This window comes from Notolabrus celidotus, chromosome 19, assembly GCF_009762535.1.
Source record: "Notolabrus celidotus isolate fNotCel1 chromosome 19, fNotCel1.pri, whole genome shotgun sequence".
NCBI classification, from domain to species: domain Eukaryota; kingdom Metazoa; phylum Chordata; class Actinopteri; order Labriformes; family Labridae; genus Notolabrus; species Notolabrus celidotus.
Window position 1 is genome coordinate 19222944 of NC_048290.1, and position 18407 is coordinate 19241350.

The following is an 18407-nucleotide window of genomic DNA, read 5'->3' on the forward strand; positions in this document are numbered from 1 at the left end:
GAAGATATTTAAGATGCATTGTCTTAAAACAACAGTCCCCCTATCTTGCTCAAATGTTACTTGTTAAGTAAATGTAACTTAAATCAAGTGGGATAAGACATTTTGACTAAAAGTGAGACAATTTCACTTTGTAAGATTTTGAGTTTTTGCAGTGTGCGACGTTACCCAGGGTTGTTGACTTACTCTGTCTGGTATGCATGACAAACCTGATGAAAAGACACACCGGATATCTGAGCCTGAGCCAAGATAAATAATGTCAGTGAGAGCACATCATGAGCTAAGATCATTTATTTTATTCATTCACTGTGTTTGTGGAAAATACGTTATACAAAAGCTAAGAGTTCAAAAGGTTCTTAGAATAAAATAATCTCTTTGTGTGCTGATGCACATGCTTCCTCTTAAACTGAAAAACAGGTCTCATATTTTTGTTCTCCCTGTAGGGCCCCTGTGTCTTAATCAGGGCTTTGTGTCACACACAGGTTGTATTACAGTAAAATCTAAGCTGCTCTTGTAAAAAGGAATGTGTCAAAGAGAATAAAAAGGAGTTTTGTTTTTTAGTTTAATGGTAAAATAAGATCATTACTGCAGTATGTATCATTCACATTACAGCAGGGTAGGTGAGCTCAGGTGGGTAAGTTTTTTTGACCAACTTTTTTGGTCCATACATCCCATAAAGTTCTGTCTCTCTTAAATATATATTAGCTACAATGTCCAGATTATTTACACATTCACAAAGCTCTACTGAAAAGATAGAAGCAAACAGGACTAGAACTCAGGATCCCAGTCTGCATTGAACCTTCTTGATAAGCTATTCTGGATATACTGAGGATCAGCATAGTTCTGCACACTGAGGGACACATATGAGGGCCAGGATGGTGGCTGGTATTTTGTAAGTGTAGAGTAAGAGCTGTTAGTGTTGCCCTGGTTGGCATTAGCTCTGTCTTTTTCCACACACACCCTGTAGTTCTGTCCATTGTTGTCGTCCCAGTGTGTCGCTGCTCCGGTTCTGAGGGACACACAGAACTCGATTCTCTCCTCTGGATCTACATTCTTCGGTAAGCTGAGGTCAAAGGCAAAAACATCCACCACAGAGCTTCCAAAACGTTGCTCCTGCAGAAATGTGCAGGGAATGTCATGATGGCTCTGCCAAGAGTCAAAGGTCATCCTTACATGTACAGCCTTTTCAGTGCTAACATGTGAAACACGCACTCTGCCACTCAATGAGTTCCCTGAAATGTTGCAGCTTTCCAACTGTACCCGCATCTCACGCAGACGTGCGAGGGAAATGTCCAGAACTGGCTGAGGGAAGCCCAGTCTTAACTTGTAGTGTTGCAACTGGTTTGGGCTTGACTGTTGCTGCAATATGTTCAAGGTTGACTGTTGCTGTAGTTTGCTTGATGGTGACTTTTGCAGCAGTTTGTTCCAAGACCACTGTGGGCTTTGCACTTTGGCCTTGGTGGGTTTTACTGGCAAGGTAGAAGTGGGGATTGAATAGTCAGGAATAAACAGGCGCACAGCAGTGAGAGCCAGTCCTTTAGCATCTGCAAACACAACGCGCTTCTTGGTCCGACCGCTGCTGTCTCTACGGAAACAGCTCTGTGGCCCGATGGCCACTGGGGCAGAGGGCAGCAATGATGGTAGAGAGTGGGGGGAAGAAGGTGAGCGGCGTGTGGAGCGAAGGCTGATAGCCCTTTGGAGACACTGAGCTGGCTGACTGCTTTGCTCCGCTGGTTTCAGAGGAGACATGGACAGAAGCTCATACAGAGGTTGGCGTTGGCTGAGTCTGAGATGCATGGCAAGGTCGACAGGTGTCATAGCCGGCTGGGCGTGACTCCCAAGTGCACTGAGGACTCTGATAAAGAAAACATTATAGGGGTTAGAATGACATCTATTGTCACAGGAATGGTTGCATATATTTCTTTTTTTAGCATAAATGAGCTTTGAAGGCTTTTAACTTGGAGGGACTGAACTGCCCACTGGCCAAAATAACCTTTGATACTGTACCTAAATTCATATGCCATTAAATGCATTAAATTAAGCATTTAATTTTAGATGAATATGAATTTAAATGTATGTCATTAATTTGCTTCTTTTTGTATTTCACTACCTATCAATGTGCCTTCCTACTGCATTTTTATTTTGCATTATGCTAATAATAAGGAGATAAGAAGGTAAGAAATTTGTTTTGAGAGGTAGCAGTTCAACATCATTAAAACCAATTAAATTGAATTAAATAAAAATGACAAACACTCAAAAATGTATTCATTTATAAACAGAAAAAAGTGAAGTGTGTCATATTTGATCAAAAATAAACAAACATTTATCCAAGTATTGTTTCTCTTTCAGCTAATGGCATGTTGATCATTTTCCATTTACCAATTTATGTTTGATTTGCATGTTGTATATGATTACCAGCAGCAAAGGTTAAAAGAGTAAAATGTAAAACAGAAACTCACCTTGTACAAGTCATTCTTAGACTGTAGATGTGATCTTATGTCTGCTGGCTTTAGCTGAAGTTTAGATAAATCTGTGGACAGAAGTCATGATTTTAGTATCAGCTGATTCAGAACTGAGCTGTCTACACAACTGCAAACAGCTTGTTAAATACAAACAAAGGTGATAGTACATTTTAAAGTGAAGTATACTTACAGATGGTAAACCACCATGTGATTTGCTAAATCATTTCCAGTGGAAATGAAAGAGTATCTTGAGTCTGCGTCTATGTTCTCTCTCTCTGGAGCTGAACTGCAGGGTTTAGTATCGAGGACTGAACTGTATCTGACACCATATTTGCATGTTAGAGGAGCTCAGCCAATCAGGCGAGGCTCCTCTGTTCATGTCCTGCCCCTGAAGAGCTATTGCACTGTGCACTGAAAGTAGAGCCACATCAATGAAATGCTACATTTTTCTTTAACTCACACTGTCTCATATCACAATTACAGTTAAATCCAAGATAAAAATGAACTCAACTTAGTCCAGAACATATTCAAGCATGAAAACTGAGGGTGAATCCGGTGAAAAGATTTCATTTAGGCTGTACACTGGGGTCTTCTCACACCGTCTGGATTCAAGTATTGATCTAAATTAACATTAAACTTCCCTGTTGGTTTGTTCTCACTCAACCAGACCCATAACACTGCCAAAGCCCATACCTGGTTGCAGTTTGTGGTTACTTTGTCTCATTTTCCTCAATCTGGTAGGTGCCTCTTTTGTTACATCTGTGTTGCGTCAACTTCTTGTCTTCTTTTTTCTGCTGGCCATCAAGCACAAATCCAAAGTTGTATTCCCTCCAAACAAATTGAGAACAATATTCAAACTATCTTCCACATCGTGTACCAATGCATCGAGAAAGTAACATTTTTGTTACACTTTCAACAGGAAGAGGAGAAATCATGAACGGTACACTAGCTGTGTATTTAGCTCCTTTCCACAGATTGATTTGATGTTTCACACGTGTGATCAGGTCGTCCATTATAACCATTTTCAAGGGCTTTAGAATCAAGTATGTAATGCAGCTGGATTGGTAAGAAAGCCAGGTAATAAACCATTCTAAAAATCAGTTTAGTATCAGTCTTTGATTATATTTCCTGTATTCTATCATTCTTGTGTTAGGCCAAGCCAAGTGTACCAAAAAGAAAAAAATTAGGATCAACATGTCCTCTTCTGAACCATTGTTATCTTTATTACAGCAGGGTGATAATATTCAAATAGGATGGCTTACGTTTGAGCGACAAAAAATCTGAGATTTTTCAGGACGCGCCCAAGGCCAGTAGAACAGAACATTCCAGCGACTGAATGCAGGATTAAGTTCAGCAGCTGACTGACTGACTGGGAATAAAAAAAGGGTGTTTCTATCTAGGTGCAGCCCGGGGCTTGTTTTGAGGAACTGGTTATTTCTTACGTCAAGCCCAAACAATCGCGTTCTGAAGGTGGAACATGAGTGAAACTGTAAGATTAATACAGATATCAAAGGTTTCTTTCTCAGACATGCTTTTTGTCATTGCAGTCATGGTGCTGATTTTCAACCATGTCAGTGTTGTGGTGTTCAAGTCCAGCAGCCTGTTGCACCAACTGGGTGTAAGTTCAAACATAGCCTAGTTTGAATGTAATTTCTCATTTAGGATAGAGTTTACACTCTACTGACATTTTGTGCATTGCACCAGCTGAGATAGTTCCAACGTCAGCCTAAGTTACAACTTCATTCTTACACTTAACTCCTAGGAGGTGTAATCCTCCGCAGAGTATATCGGCTGCCATGGCGCGTCGTTTTGAAAGGTGGGATGAGTTGGAGGATGAGGAGATACAGAGGGTTCTCCCAGATATATTACGTCGGCAACGCGATATCCGCAAGAGATTACATCCTTCAGAAACATGTGATGACCAAGATTTGCGCTCCTGAGTATTAACCTATGTTGTAGTTGATCATTTTACCACTCGATGTCAGTGTTATTATACACACACCGTAGATTAAGGATTTAGGCTTTAGTTACCACCTTACTTTAGTTTGTTTCAGCTGTCGGTCAGTTCAGAGAAGATTAGGCACGAAAGATAACAATGCATCAAAATTGGTGGGGTGCTATTGGTGTGGTGTTACGTCTCAGTGGTGCAACAGAACAACCACACAACTTAAGTTACAAACTAACTAGTTTCAACGTATGGTTTAGGGTGGACTTTACACTCTAATTTAGGACACAACTTACACACAGCTAGTGCAACAGGCTGCTGGACTTGTACTTGAGACATTCAAGTACTGATATTCAGGACTAGTGTCTCAACTAAAGCTCACTAATAACTTGGACTTGTACTCAGGCATTGATTGCATTAGAACTTAGAGGATTGAGAGGAGGACGCACTTATTAACTGATCAGTACTGCTTTACTGTTTTCTGTTTTTTTATATTACACCCTGATAATTGATCTAATTTAGAGCAAGGGCTGGCAGGCCTCACACATGATCACCTGTCATCTTGTTTGCCAACAGTCCCTGCCAAGATGCTAAAAGACAAAACTCAAATCGCTAGTTTTGCTTTCAAAGATATAATTTGCATGCAATAGCCGTGCAACACGTGCAACACGTGCAACACGTGCAACACGTGCAACACGTGCAACACGTGCAATATGTGGAAAAACCATCAAGGAGAGGAAGCTAAAATCTTAACATATTGGTCCAGGATGCACCCAGAAAAATAAGAGAGATGCTTAAGTTACTTGAACTGTTGATTAAGGTACTGTTTTCAAGCCAATGGCGATGTTAGTGATTCCACCACAGTAGAATCATTGAGTGTATCTCCCCAGAAAGAGAGAGTGAAATGTGTTTTCTAAAGAGGCTATCCAGATGGTCCCAGACAGTCAGTCAAGGTTCATATAGTGAAAAGTTTGGAGTGAAATACGGTCTTCCTTATAATAAATAACAGTGAGTAGTGAATAAAGGATAAGGAAGACTTGACTTTGAATGAAGTAATGGGGACTCTACTTGGACCTTACTCAGATTCTTCTCTGGTGACTCAGACTTGAACAGTGAGGACTTGACACTCAACTTAAACTTGAAGCTTAGAGACTAGACTATAATACTAGTCTATGTAGTTATTGTTCAGGAAAGTTGAATGGTTTGATGCAATGTGAAGGGATACAATGCCATCACTATCAGAACAGTTCTGTTTACCAATGTGGCTCTTGAGGTGTTGTGTGCACTGGGACAGCAGTATAGAGGATTGACATGAAAACACACGACAAATTCTGACATGAGCAATTTAACTTTTAGTGTGTGTTGGCTTCAAATTTTCAAAGACAGAAGCTGTTAAAGCTGCAGGCGGTGCTAACCAAAGAGAAGGTAAAGGTGTGAAGACGTCGAGACTGAGGCTGCATCAGCTGATCCCTGCTGCACAAACTTTGGCTTCAAGAATGTCACTAGCACAGTGTGTCAACACCTATTGCATTGTTTATTTTGACTCACCTCTCATTTGTAAGGTGGAGACACATGGTTTAAGTTGATACACAGTAAGGCTCCAATACACACTAATACAAACAGTTTACACAGGAAGTTTACCTTTAGTAATGAATGTTGTTGAAGACAAAAATAATAGTATTAAGTAATAGAACACATGATACAATACTTATGTGGGTCACTCTGATCCTGTGAATTATGAAAAATCATTGTGAAGATCGCTCGTCTAAACTTAAAAGCTAACCAGTTTAATGAATCATAAAAAAAAAAACATGAAAAAGTATGTTGTTTGCACATTGACCCAGTATTTTACATTTCTCTATAGACCTGCACTTCATAAAAGCTCTTACTTCTGCTCAGAGAAAGCAAAGCTAAGAGTCATGAAAGGTTTGTTTTGTATACACATCCAGTTGCCAACAACCTGATGTGCCCTTCATGCAGACTTTCCCATGTGAGGTGAGCCGAGGCGAGGTGAGGTGAGGTGAGGTGAGTGATGAACCAGTCTCGTCACATACCTTCCTCTGCTGTCACTTCATCTGTCTGCAGTCTACCTTTACTGCTCTGTGTGCTCCCAGCATCTCTGGTAGAAAACCTCAAACAGCTCTTGATCATTTAAAGAGGAATAGCGCTAAAGTAGGTTGATAAAAGCAAGTTGATGTATGTATATGAAAGAGAAGGTAATGATTGGATTGTCTTTTTATTGGTGTTCTTTTGTGCACTTTGCATTCAGGAGGTTTGTTCTTATTATCTCTATGGGACATATTCTGAAATAGGGCAGTATTTCATTCATGCACACTGTTTGTAGACATCTATTGGAGAGTGGGAGGTATGGATTAGCGATAAACATTTTTCAATTTGCATATATAGCTACAAAGTGTATCATATCATCCATATGAGGTTCAGTATCCAACCTTGATGAGACATGTAGAAGTAAATCCTTCAACATGTAACGATGTGGGTATCACGCAACTAAAATATGCCGTAATGTAAGCGTACTACATCATATTTGTTTACAAAAAACACTGGGGTCATGAACCACAGAGAAAGATAAAATATTTCCAAGTATGGCTAGTATCATTTTAACATAAAATTCCTCCAGTTGTAAAACCTGTGCACTTCATAAAAGGGCTAGTGTCAGATGAACAAACCATCTATGACAGTATATGTATGTGCAAAGTCCCATGAATTTAATTATTTTAAATGGATAGTTGTTTATTTGAAGTGGGGTGATTGGAGGTAATTGTGTATAGTAAATGCGGGTACACACTACAGGATAATCGGGCAGATTTTGTCCCGATCTCCCCCTTACAATCAAAGCCAGCAAAGGCCAGATTGTCTGTTGTTTGCAAACGACATCGTGTCTGATTTTCCTGTGGTGTGGGGTGTGTTAAGAGTGATTTTGTCCAGTTGGAGCCGCTCAGAAGGCCTCAGAAGGAGAGATCGTAAATACTGAACATGTTTAATATTTGCGACTAGAAACCCTGTATAGTGTGGAATGCTCCGAGAGCAGCCGAGCACGCACATTGTGTAATGTCACGTGTACCGGAGCAAAAGCCAATCAAGACAGGAGCTGACTCAGCTGACTGACGGAAGAGGAAGTAAAAACCAACAAGAACATGACGCCGGTGAAAACAAAAGTCTCTTGGACCTTTTTCCATAATCGTTTTCCTTTTTTGTGTGTGTATTCGGAAAGTAAGAGGCCGAAAACAATGCTTCTTCCTGTTCGTCTGCCATGTTTGTTTACACCGAAGTCACGTTTTACTACGCGATATTTGGAATATTGAGCGTGAAGAACCTGATACTCTGCTGAAGAATCGGTTAAGTGTGGTGTGCTCCGTAGTGCATACCACACACTATAAGATCAGAAGAGAGAGATCTTGTACGATCTGTCTTTTGTTATCATCAAGTGTGTGGTCTCTAAATGTGTGAAGGTTTTAAGAATCCTGTGATGTGTGCCAGCCTTAAGTAAGTGTTTTACCCACAGGGGATCACTGTCTGTCTGGTCCCTTGGTCGAAAAAAGGGCCAGCCAACGCTAAAGCTAGGCTATCAACTGCTGCTGACAGGGTTCACCTTATCATTCTATTTAGCTCATTGTAACAAAGTCCAACCCAAACATGAACGTCAGCTCTATTATAATTTGTTCAGCATTTTACTTTGCTGTCAGAGGCTTAATTCGTTTTTGCACTATTTGCAGACATGACTCATACGTGTTCCTTGTTATCAGCTGTTTGAGTCTGTGGGCTCGGAAAAGACAAAAAATGCAAGCAAACTGAAAAATGAGTGATTTTAACAGCAGCAATGACATGTTGTTTACAGAGGAGGACAAGACAGAAGATACTTTTTATGAACTAGAGTACAGAGAGGAAGAACAAGACTTGATGGACCAAAGGAGAGAGGAAAGAAACTTCTGTGATAACTGGAGGACAGGAGACATCTCAAGTTATGTGGTGGTACAGGTGTGCAAACTAGAGTTCATGCCCACAAACCTGGAGCTACTGCTGTCATGAGTGAGAATTGGCAACAGTATTGTAGGACCTTTCTGTATTGAATGGCACTGTTTTATTGACGTCATTTTTCAGAGCTTAGACCAGATAATCAGAAAGACTGAATGGAAAGTGGTCTTCAAAGTAAGTTCTCGGCTCTCACTATTTTCTCTTGTTGCATAATGACACATCCCGTGCTCTGCACAATTTGTTTACCTTATCAAAACACACTGTGTGAGCTGTGGAAAGGGAAGACAGCTGAAATAACAAACTCTGTCGCTATTAGTAGGTCAGCTAGATACTGTTCAATGTGTTACTTAAAGTTGTGTCAACCTGATATGCATTGCATCTAAAAAATCACAACTTCCAGTCAGTGTGCTGGGCAAAAGTCACGTTGACCTGCATATCATAGACACGAATAGCTGATCAATTGACTGCGGTCGGAAGAACACGTGTCACGTGCAATAGTGCAAAAACAAATGGTCTGTCTGGCTGCAAATTAAAGCACTATTAATTTTCTGAATTAAGCATTCACTTACACCAGCATTACTGGTTGGGTTGGAGTTTATTCTAATTAGCTAAACTACGTGGTAGAGGGAACTCCATCTACAGGAGTTGATACCTTAGCCACTGTGCAGGTTCTTTGGCCGGTTTCTCAACAAAGGGGCCGAGGTGACCGGCTTCCTCTGTGTGTTATACGCTCACTGTTAACAAGTACCTCATACAACCCTGCTTAAAAAAGGAAATATTATTCCTCCTGAGTTGTGCAAATTAATCTCTTTGATTAGAAAGATAATGCTTTAAATAATACAACATTTGAATATAAAATAGCAGTAATTCAGTGCATTTTTAAAATAAATCACCTCCACATAACTTAACATACAGTGATGGCTGTAAATGTTCAGTCTCATGAATGACCTCATATCAAATGTGCTAAAAGGGTTAGCTTGCTGTCTAAATATTCTTCTTATCGTATTTTAGTGTCTAGTTTTGGTCGACTCAGCAATAATGTATATCATATGATGACATTACTGGCTATGAATCCGGTATAATAAGTGATACCATAAATGGAGCTATAATGATGTGTCTCAGTCAGTCTTCCCGGAGAAAGTGCTGCCAAAAGTCATGATGCATACCCACTGACTGCTGTCAGCTCCATGCAGGTGTTCAGTGAGCTCACATAGAGTCATATAGCATGTGTCATTGATATCAGTTTATAAACCTCTGTCTGTCTGTCTGTCTGTCTGTCTGTCTGCCTGTCTGCCTGTCTGCCTGTCTGTCTGCCTGTCTGCCTGCCTGCCTGTCTGCCTGCCTGCCTGCCTGCCGTTTTACTGGTCTTTCTGTGTCTCGAAAGCTTGTGACATTTCGAGTAGATTCATTACAACATCTTTGATAGCGAGTTTGCGTTCGAGCAGCAGCACAAGTATTCATACATTCCCTCCGTAAACACACCTTCTGCCGCTAATGTGTCTTTACCACTTTATGAGTATACGTTAGCTGAGCCGTTTGTTCTCATACAGCAGGGAGTTGTCTCAGGTTGGCTGTTTGTACTAATTAGGGCCTTATTTACATGCTTTAAAAGACATTTAAAGAGTTATAGTATGTTAAAACCAGTGTTTGACAGGCTAGCAGTGATGTAAGTGAGTCTTTTCAGATGTATTTGCACATTTTCCCTCATGAAAGCAGGTAAGCAAAAAGATATGAACTTGTAAGACCTACAAGATTTGTAAACACTTTGTGAAAAAAAGACTGTCATCATGCCAGTGAATCCACATACGTCAGTGAGATACACGTGACAGTAATTCAGGCTTTCACTGTTGATTCAAAGCAATGTCACTCAACACGGCAATACATTTACGGCTTCCTCTTGTCCTCGTGTTTTTGTGATGAACTTATGCCAGAGGGAATTAGATTGCCACAATTTGCCCTTCATGTCTTGACACGACTTCCCACGTAGCAACACAAGTGTAAGCCGACAGTTGTTAAAACATCACCACAGATATTTGTGTTCCACATGGAGCTCTGCAGACAATGAGAAAGTCCCTAAATGACTGGATCAGTCTTGTTTCTGTTGTGTTTTCTGTTTCGATAACTTTTTACATCAAATGTTGTATTCTTACAACACTAACAAACTTTTAATTGAATTCTCTTCATATGTATTGCAAATACCTTTTTTTTTTTTAATACACTAACACTGACCTGATTGCAAAGAAGTTGTAATTGAGGGTCTACTTGTGAAGATCTGTGCTGTATGCTTGAAGTAACAAGCCATTCGAGTTTCCTATTTGTTGGAGCTATTTGTTATTTTTTGTATTTAGTAGTTTATTTATTTTAGAATTAATAAGTAGTATTAGTTGTTAGTTTTATCCTAACCTTTTTTTATTGGTAATTGAAGTTAGATTTTGGGGATATATTTTTTGCTCGTCATTTGTTTAGTATATTTAGATTTTTTGTATATTTAGTATTTATTTTGTTTGTTTGGTAATTAGTAACTGTGGGCACCTGAGGTTATTTAGGTAGGTAGGAGGCAGAAGGCCAGCATGCACCTGGGTGGGCCTATGGTTTTTTACCAGTGCAAGGGAGGCAGCAGGAGCCGTGATTTTCTTGAATTGTTCCTTTTGTTTGCTTGCTTGCCATCAAAATAAACCATTGGAAACTGCTGAACTTTTGCATGGACAATGGACTACTTTTTTTATGATTATGTTTAGTTAAAGTTTGAGTTTGATATTTTGATTATTCTTTGAGTTTTTTATGACAAATGGCCACTACACTATTATTGCAGTGAATATTAAGCTACTTTTTTTGCAGCTTGACTTAAACTGCCTCTATAGAGGACATAAAAATGTCACTATGAGAAATAAAGTATACAAGAGAGGGAAATAACATGTGCAACGCAAGATTATAAGGTGGACTTTAATCATAAGTGTAATATTGGATTGAATCAATGACCTAATTTCATGCGGAAAAAGCTGCCTCTACAAACTTGTTATTGCTTTCATGGCCCAACAGTGGCAAATAATCACCCAGCAGAGTTATCAATATTAATTGATGATGTCTTTTCTTTTGTTGTTTTTACTGAGACTTCTTTACATGGAGTCAAGAGCTCTTTGGTGTTCAGAGTTAGCTTTTGATGGATTATTTTCCTTCCTTTTCAAAAGGGACAGGGAGCTGCAATGAGATTCAGGTGCTATGAAAGTTACTGAGATAGACAACAACAAATGTTTTTGAAATTATTCAAATTAATGAACGACAATGTATGAATAAGTTGCACAATATTAGTTGATTCTCATCCAAATTAATTGTAGAATAAAAAATGCACCCTTCACAGATATTCAGCTTAAACACTTCTGAAGTTTATAATATCATTTCAAAACCCCTCAGACACTTTTAAAGACTTATTTTCATTCTGAAAAAAATAAATGTATTAAAATAGCTCTTAATAATAGTATCTTCAAAGCCAAAACTTCATTCCTTTTGGGGAGAAAAAATAAAATCTTCAAAGCCAAAACTGTATTTCTGCTGGAAGAACGATTAGAATTCTTCTTTTAGAAAGAATGATGAGAGCGGCTGATGTAAGCTTGCAGGGGTACAGCGGCAAATTGCACACTGTAACCCCATTACCACCCTATGCTCAGTGAAGATAGCACCCTGAAGGTTCTCCATCATTTCTGCTGACGTCTTTGCAGCCAGAAGGCATGAGGGAGTAGCACCCTCCTGTGGGAAGAGAAGGGAGGACTCCTCACTTTAAGGGGAGAGCTCACTGCAGTATTTATATATATATATATATATATATACATATATATATATATACATATATATATATATATATATATATATATATATATATATATATATATATATATATATATATATAACAGAACAAATGTCCTTTAGATGTTGATGGAACAAAAGCTTAACATGGATACCTCTAAATGGGGTCAAAGCAGCAAACAAATGAAGACTGTTATGCCTGCCTGCCTGCATTACATTTCTGTATTTTATTCTTTGTGTATCCTCAAGTAAGCTTTACTGTTGGATTGCTTCAATGTTAAATATTTGAAAAAACACGAAAAACTTTCTGTTAATGCATCTCCTCTGACACGGGCTGTGATTTAAAATCATGAACATCTTTAGCTGTAAATCTGATCTCAGTAGAAAACAAAAGACAACTATGTCTTTGTAGATTAATAATGATGGAATGTTGTCACTTTGTTAAAGACAGCATACATCTTCTGGTTGTAAACATATCGTTAGTATATCTGTCCATTTCTTCTTGTCATTTTTGTTGCAAATGTTTTGGCAACACAAAGTGAAGTTAACAGGGTGAGCCAATATCTGGTTTTATGCAAATAAAATATGCCTAAAAAAACCAAAATCTGCAACTTTCATCAAACAACCTTCAGCTTTCACTGAAATGAAGACAGATTCCATTCAAAAAGACACCAAATAGCTTTGAGACAAGTTCTTGTATTTGAATATCTCCTCAAACAAATTTAGCAATCAGTGATTCCAAATTACAGCTGGAGGTGGTTTTGCTTTCCTCGTTTTTCTAATATTACAAATATAATTTAGTAATTCATTTCTTACTCTTTGACTGTATGAAACATAGTCTATCTATGTCACCAATCTGTTTCTGGATAGATGTTTTCAAGGCCAACTTTGGCATGCCCCATATTGGAAATGCTGACTCAGCCTATTTTTGGATCAACACAGATGCAGTTAAAGCTCCTGGCAAAAAAAACACCACACACCCATCTGTGACTAAACTGAACTGTGGACCTGATTATGCAATTGTATTTACAGTAACTCTAAGCCTTGATCATTAAAAAAAGTGTTATTACAAAATAATGAAAAGATACAGATGTGTTTGAAAGATAAATTGGCAACATACCAAAAAAGGAACCAGGCTGTATGTGTGTTTAATTAAAAAAGTAATCATTTTAATAAGGAACCCAATGGAGAAATAAATACTCAGTCTCAACCCTGGAGGAATTGCATTTCTTTTTTGCACTTCAGCATTGACTTGATTTTTCAAAACCAGAGGTTACCACTTGATTGATCTCTGTTTGGCATAACTATCATTAACATTTGTCTTTACACTCAACCTGATACAATAACTTGCCTCAAGCCACATGACCACATGCCCAACCCATTTTTTTTGGTAGCTCTATTGCCTGACATATGTGGATGCATATGATTGGACATTTCTACATTTTTCTGTCAGAAACCTGTCCCATTTAAATGTCTGTTGTATGTTTTACTATGACCCTGATGAAGGCCACAAGCCGAAATGCTTTGGTCTAAGAATAAAGTTGTTCTTTATGCTGGTGTCATTGGAGTTTGGACCTTTTTGCACTCTCATAAGACATCATCTCGATCGATGCAATAAGTAATTGATCTTCAGATCTAACAAGAACAAAACAAAATATAAAAAAATTAAAACAACAACAAACAAGTGGGCTGAATAAAAACTATTTGATCACTACATAAAAAATGTAGAATGGCATGACATTAAAAATCCCTACACTGTTTGCTCATTAATTGAATGCCAGAAGCTTACTGTGGATGTGGAGGCCGGGGTAATGTAGGGTGTAAGTTTAAGGATAACTGTTTCCTTTCATTTGTTTTGGACTCCAATAAAACAGCAACAGCAAAAGTCAAAGTAGACCTCAGACACAAGCACAAGTTTTAATTACAGAGACTGTAACAGCAGATCTGATACTGACTAATACTGTTATTGTTGGGACTTTAATACATTTCATGTTTTTACTGACACATTTGGCAACAGATGTTCAGGTGTTTCTCTTGGCTTGTGAAGATCTTGATTAACTGTCAAGTTTGTGGATGGATGTCTCTTCATTATAAATCCAGTTTGGTCTTGAAATTATCCACAGAAGACTGTTTATGATCTCTTTGCCAGTGCTTTGCACATAACTGTATCAGGTTAGTAGGTCAAGCCGGAGGCGAGTGTTATACAAGATATTAGCGTGTCCCTTTCTGTGGCCCCTTTCTTTTGATTGGATTTGGAAGGTCGAGGAAATACTGGGTATTATAAATACCTGACATTGTTTGAGTAGTTGAATCTGTATTATAAAATAAAGATATCCATTTAGCACTGTAGGGAGAGGCTTTTAAATCCTTGCTTTCCGGTTCTACCTGTAAAAACCAAAGAGGCAGTCTGTGATCATTTTTCTATGTCTAAATTTGGGACATTGTTGTCTCCCACAGGCAGTAGAATGCACCTACAAAAATGTCTCAGATCATCACTCCTTAGAACTGCATTATATTTTTAGAAACATGAAATACAGCTTATTACACTCTGTAATGTGTAACTGATGTCTAGGGAGTTTTATGTCCTTGGAGGCAGATTTTCTCATGAAACTGACATGAAAAGCAGTCAACATTTCCCTGGAGTTATGAAACATAAAATCTAAGATCTTATGATATGATTCTGTCATAGAAATGTAAAGCTTAGCGATGATCACTACAATCTGTCAGGAATAATCTGTGCGTGGCATGCCTGACGTGTTACATTCAGCAGACTGAGAGAAACAGTGATTGCCAGCACAGCGCATCATTTTTTAGCTGAATAAGATCTGGGGCATCAAGATTGACTTATGGGATTTGCACTGTAGCGTTACCACAATAGCTGACGAGTTTGTTTCAAATGATTTGTGAAATTAAGATCTGCAATATTAAATCTATTTTGCAGCTGGCTTTGTGGGAGTGTTGGAGCGAGAGATTTGTGCTTGCTGCCATGTTTCCACGAACAGGCTGCAGTCCAAGGCTTATGCAGGAGTGGTGTAGAGATAAGCACAGCTGTGGGTTTTAGCTCCTGTTGCTTGTGCCAGGGGTCCTCAGGGGTTCTAAGCATGGGTAAGGCAGCAGCTGGGACACCTGAGACTCTAGTGTTGTCAAAGTTGCATTAGAATGTAATTGAAGACCAGAATGTGTCTATCCTGCCTCATCTGGTACCAAAACTTCACATCAGGATCTTTTATCACCTTCAGGTTGTGAGCATGCCCCTAGTTGCACCTCATTCACCTATAGGACATTATGAATCGGGCATGGTAGTGTATGGAAATGACTGATGCAGGGTTGAAGAGGGAAAAACAGACATTATGGTGGAAAATTGTAGGGTATTTTTTGGAGGGAGACAATATTTAAATCTCAATGCACTGCAATCTGTGTTTGTCTAGACTTCTTTTAAATGAGTTAAACATATATGAAATGTGAAAAAAGTGTCCCGCTGACCTTTCCAACAGAAACCTCTTATTTGCACAACTAAGAGCAAACAGCATTGTGTTGAAATATTGACAAATAATGGATTTTGAATGAGACAAAAAGGATTGCATCTGTGGCGGGGCATTCATGCAAAATGGAATATCTCTGAGACTTGCCAGAATGCTGCCACTTTTGAAAAATTCTCCACCAGCTGAAGTTTTATGCATGTTTAAAGATAGAGTCAGTCGAGCACAGAGGAAAGATGGCAGACAGAAGTTCTAACGGCTCCATGAAATGCTGTGATGTGTCCTTAAAAAAAATTAGGAAGATGAAAAAACTGATACGCTGAAAACACAAATAAAGTGTTCGTAATTCAAACAACTTTGTGGTGTAAATACATGGAATAAAACAGGGGGAACATAAAATCCAGAGACCCTCATTAAACACTAACATACAGCGGAAACAGGCTTTCATATGTTAATGAGTTTCTATAGAAGGTAACCATTGGTGAACTCGTAAATATGCATTCGCTTTTACATGTGTGCCATCTACGCATATCCTGTATACGCTGTGCAGTTCATAAAGTGTGCTGTGTGAAATAGAAACTCCCTTGAGGTATAACCGTTTGTAAGTATACCCATGTGTGTGATGTATAATGCAATGTATGTAATAAATAATGTACGATCACATAGATAAAACACGTCTTTGTACCCTCACTTCTTTCAGCAATGAAAACAGGAACATTACTCACCCCAAGAGTATTCTAGTAAGAGACAAGCACTGACAATATGTTAAGTACAGTGAGATAGATGAGCTCGAGGATTTTCAGGAGTTTTAGGGAAAGTGTTAAAAATATGGTTGTTATTTTGTGCCCTTTTTCTTGATTTTCTTACCCTCATTTTTTGACGTATACAGGAGAAAAATTAATAAAGAATGGTTTTGATCAGTTGAAGCCATACATCCATTATCTTTACTGGGTTATTGGTGGCTGGAGCCTATCACAGCTGTCATTGGGCGCAAGGTGGGTACACCCTGGACAGGTCACCAGCGTATGAATGAATGAATGAATCAGACTTTATTTGTAAAGCACTTTTCATACAATAATATTGTAACACAATGTGTGGTACATACAAATAATGATTGTAGTAATAAAATAGAATAAATTAAAAATACAAAAAAGACCGCCCCATCACCCTAGCCCAATCCAATCCAATCCCCACACCCAACCCACAATCCATATGCAAGGTTAAGAACAGGACAGCTAACAAACTGAGGAAACGCTGTCATGACATCTTAAAGACCTTTTCTTATCACTGACAACCATAGACTGTATTTAAAATGGACGTCATCTTACTTGGCTCGAAGTGAGGCTGCCACAAAAACTGCCCCCTCTAGTGGCTGGCTGCAGTATAGGTCAGAAACTCTGTCTCCCCCATTCATTTGAATGGGGCTGCAGTCAAACTTAAAAATAAATACACGTGGTACGAATGTTTCTCACATCCGTATGCTTTGGTGATAAGTAGTTATTAATTGACTGTTTTGTGTTCAAGGCCTCTTTTTTCTGAAAAGTTTATTTTTTGTTAGTTATTAGAGGTTCAAAAACGGGGTTTTACATCCGGGTTTGCTATGATTGACGGCTGCCATAGAGAGAAACTCAGTAGGACCTCGGGACAGTACACCGTAGGGCGGAGCTTGTTACAGTGGAAACAAACAAATTCCCTACTGCGCAGACTGGCTGCAGAAAATGTACAAGATGTCAGCTTTCTGGTACGCAATGTTTTGGCTTCAAAACCGTACAATGGGAAAAGGCGGAGCAACACTGTCCATTATATATTTAGTTGATGCTGACAGCATTGTATTTTCTCTTTGTCTGAAAAGGTTTTGCAGTTTTCATCATTTACAGAAGCGGCTTTCTCTAGATAAATCCAAAACAATGTAGATTTTTTTTTAAAAGCATCCATCTGAAAGCCAATACAAATAAGACAAGACTTGCCCGTTCTAAATGAGATAACTCATATAGAAAGAGTTTTCCTCATCAGAACTTTGGTTAATTTAAAGGTCAACGATATTCCAAAACCAGATGTGTCCTAATTTACAAAATGCAGCACCGAATCACTAAACAGCTGTGTGCAGCGAAACATTTTCTACTGGGTGTACTTTCACAGCTGGGCAGCAAATGGAGCGGTCAGGTGAATCCAGGTGAAAGTTACAAACCTTTACAGCTCTCAATGATTACGGCCAGATGCATCTTGATGGAAGTTACCTGAGTAACAGAACATGTCAGACTCCTTTTTATATTTTGTTATCCCAATTTTATCGATTACAGATATAATATGATGTCTTGTATCTTGTTAGTTCTTGTTTGACAAATACAGTGAGCAACATTTCAATCCCCATATCGAATGTTTAACCCAGGATTCACTTGTGTTAGTTGGGGCAAACCTGCTCACCGTGTGCTCCTTTGCATGCAGTCTCTTACAGGTCCACTTGATGGCAGTGGAGCATCAGCCATAGCAAATAGAAAAGCCCCTTTTTCATTTTGCATCATTAAGTTCCTGCACAGAACACAAGCACAATAAAAGCTGCACTGTATACCTTCTCCATAATGAACAGCAGAACGGCACTGGCCTGCAGCCCACAGGTGTGTTTGTGGCTTTGGCTTTGACTCAATCAGTTGATAGAGCCTTGTGAAACACTTTCCACAAACGCAAGCATTTCTGTAACCTTGGACAGAATATCAGCAAATGGTGTGGGTT

The 18407-nt window shown here is 38.8% G+C and overlaps 1 protein-coding gene across 4 annotated transcripts in view; it reads right to left on the minus strand.

Moving 5' to 3' along the window:
* Window positions 1-270: 270 nt before the first annotated feature.
* si:dkey-242g16.2 (uncharacterized protein LOC336380 homolog) overlaps window positions 271-18407 on the minus strand; it is a 50115-nt gene continuing 31978 nt past the window's right edge. Inside the window, exons 2-5 of one of the 4 annotated variants that reach the window (XM_034709731.1) lie at window positions 3153-3250; window positions 2650-2734; window positions 2457-2527; window positions 271-1852 (exon numbers count right to left, since the gene is read on the minus strand). In XM_034709731.1, coding sequence (XP_034565622.1) covers window positions 766-1852; window positions 2457-2470 — 1101 coding nt within the window. In that variant the 5' untranslated portion in view covers window positions 2471-2527; window positions 2650-2734; window positions 3153-3250 and the 3' untranslated portion in view covers window positions 271-765. Of the gene's footprint in view, window positions 1853-2456; window positions 2528-2649; window positions 2871-3152; window positions 3251-18407 lie in introns of all 4 variants that reach the window. The other 3 variants (XM_034709730.1, XM_034709732.1, XM_034709733.1) reach the window with 3 other exon arrangements.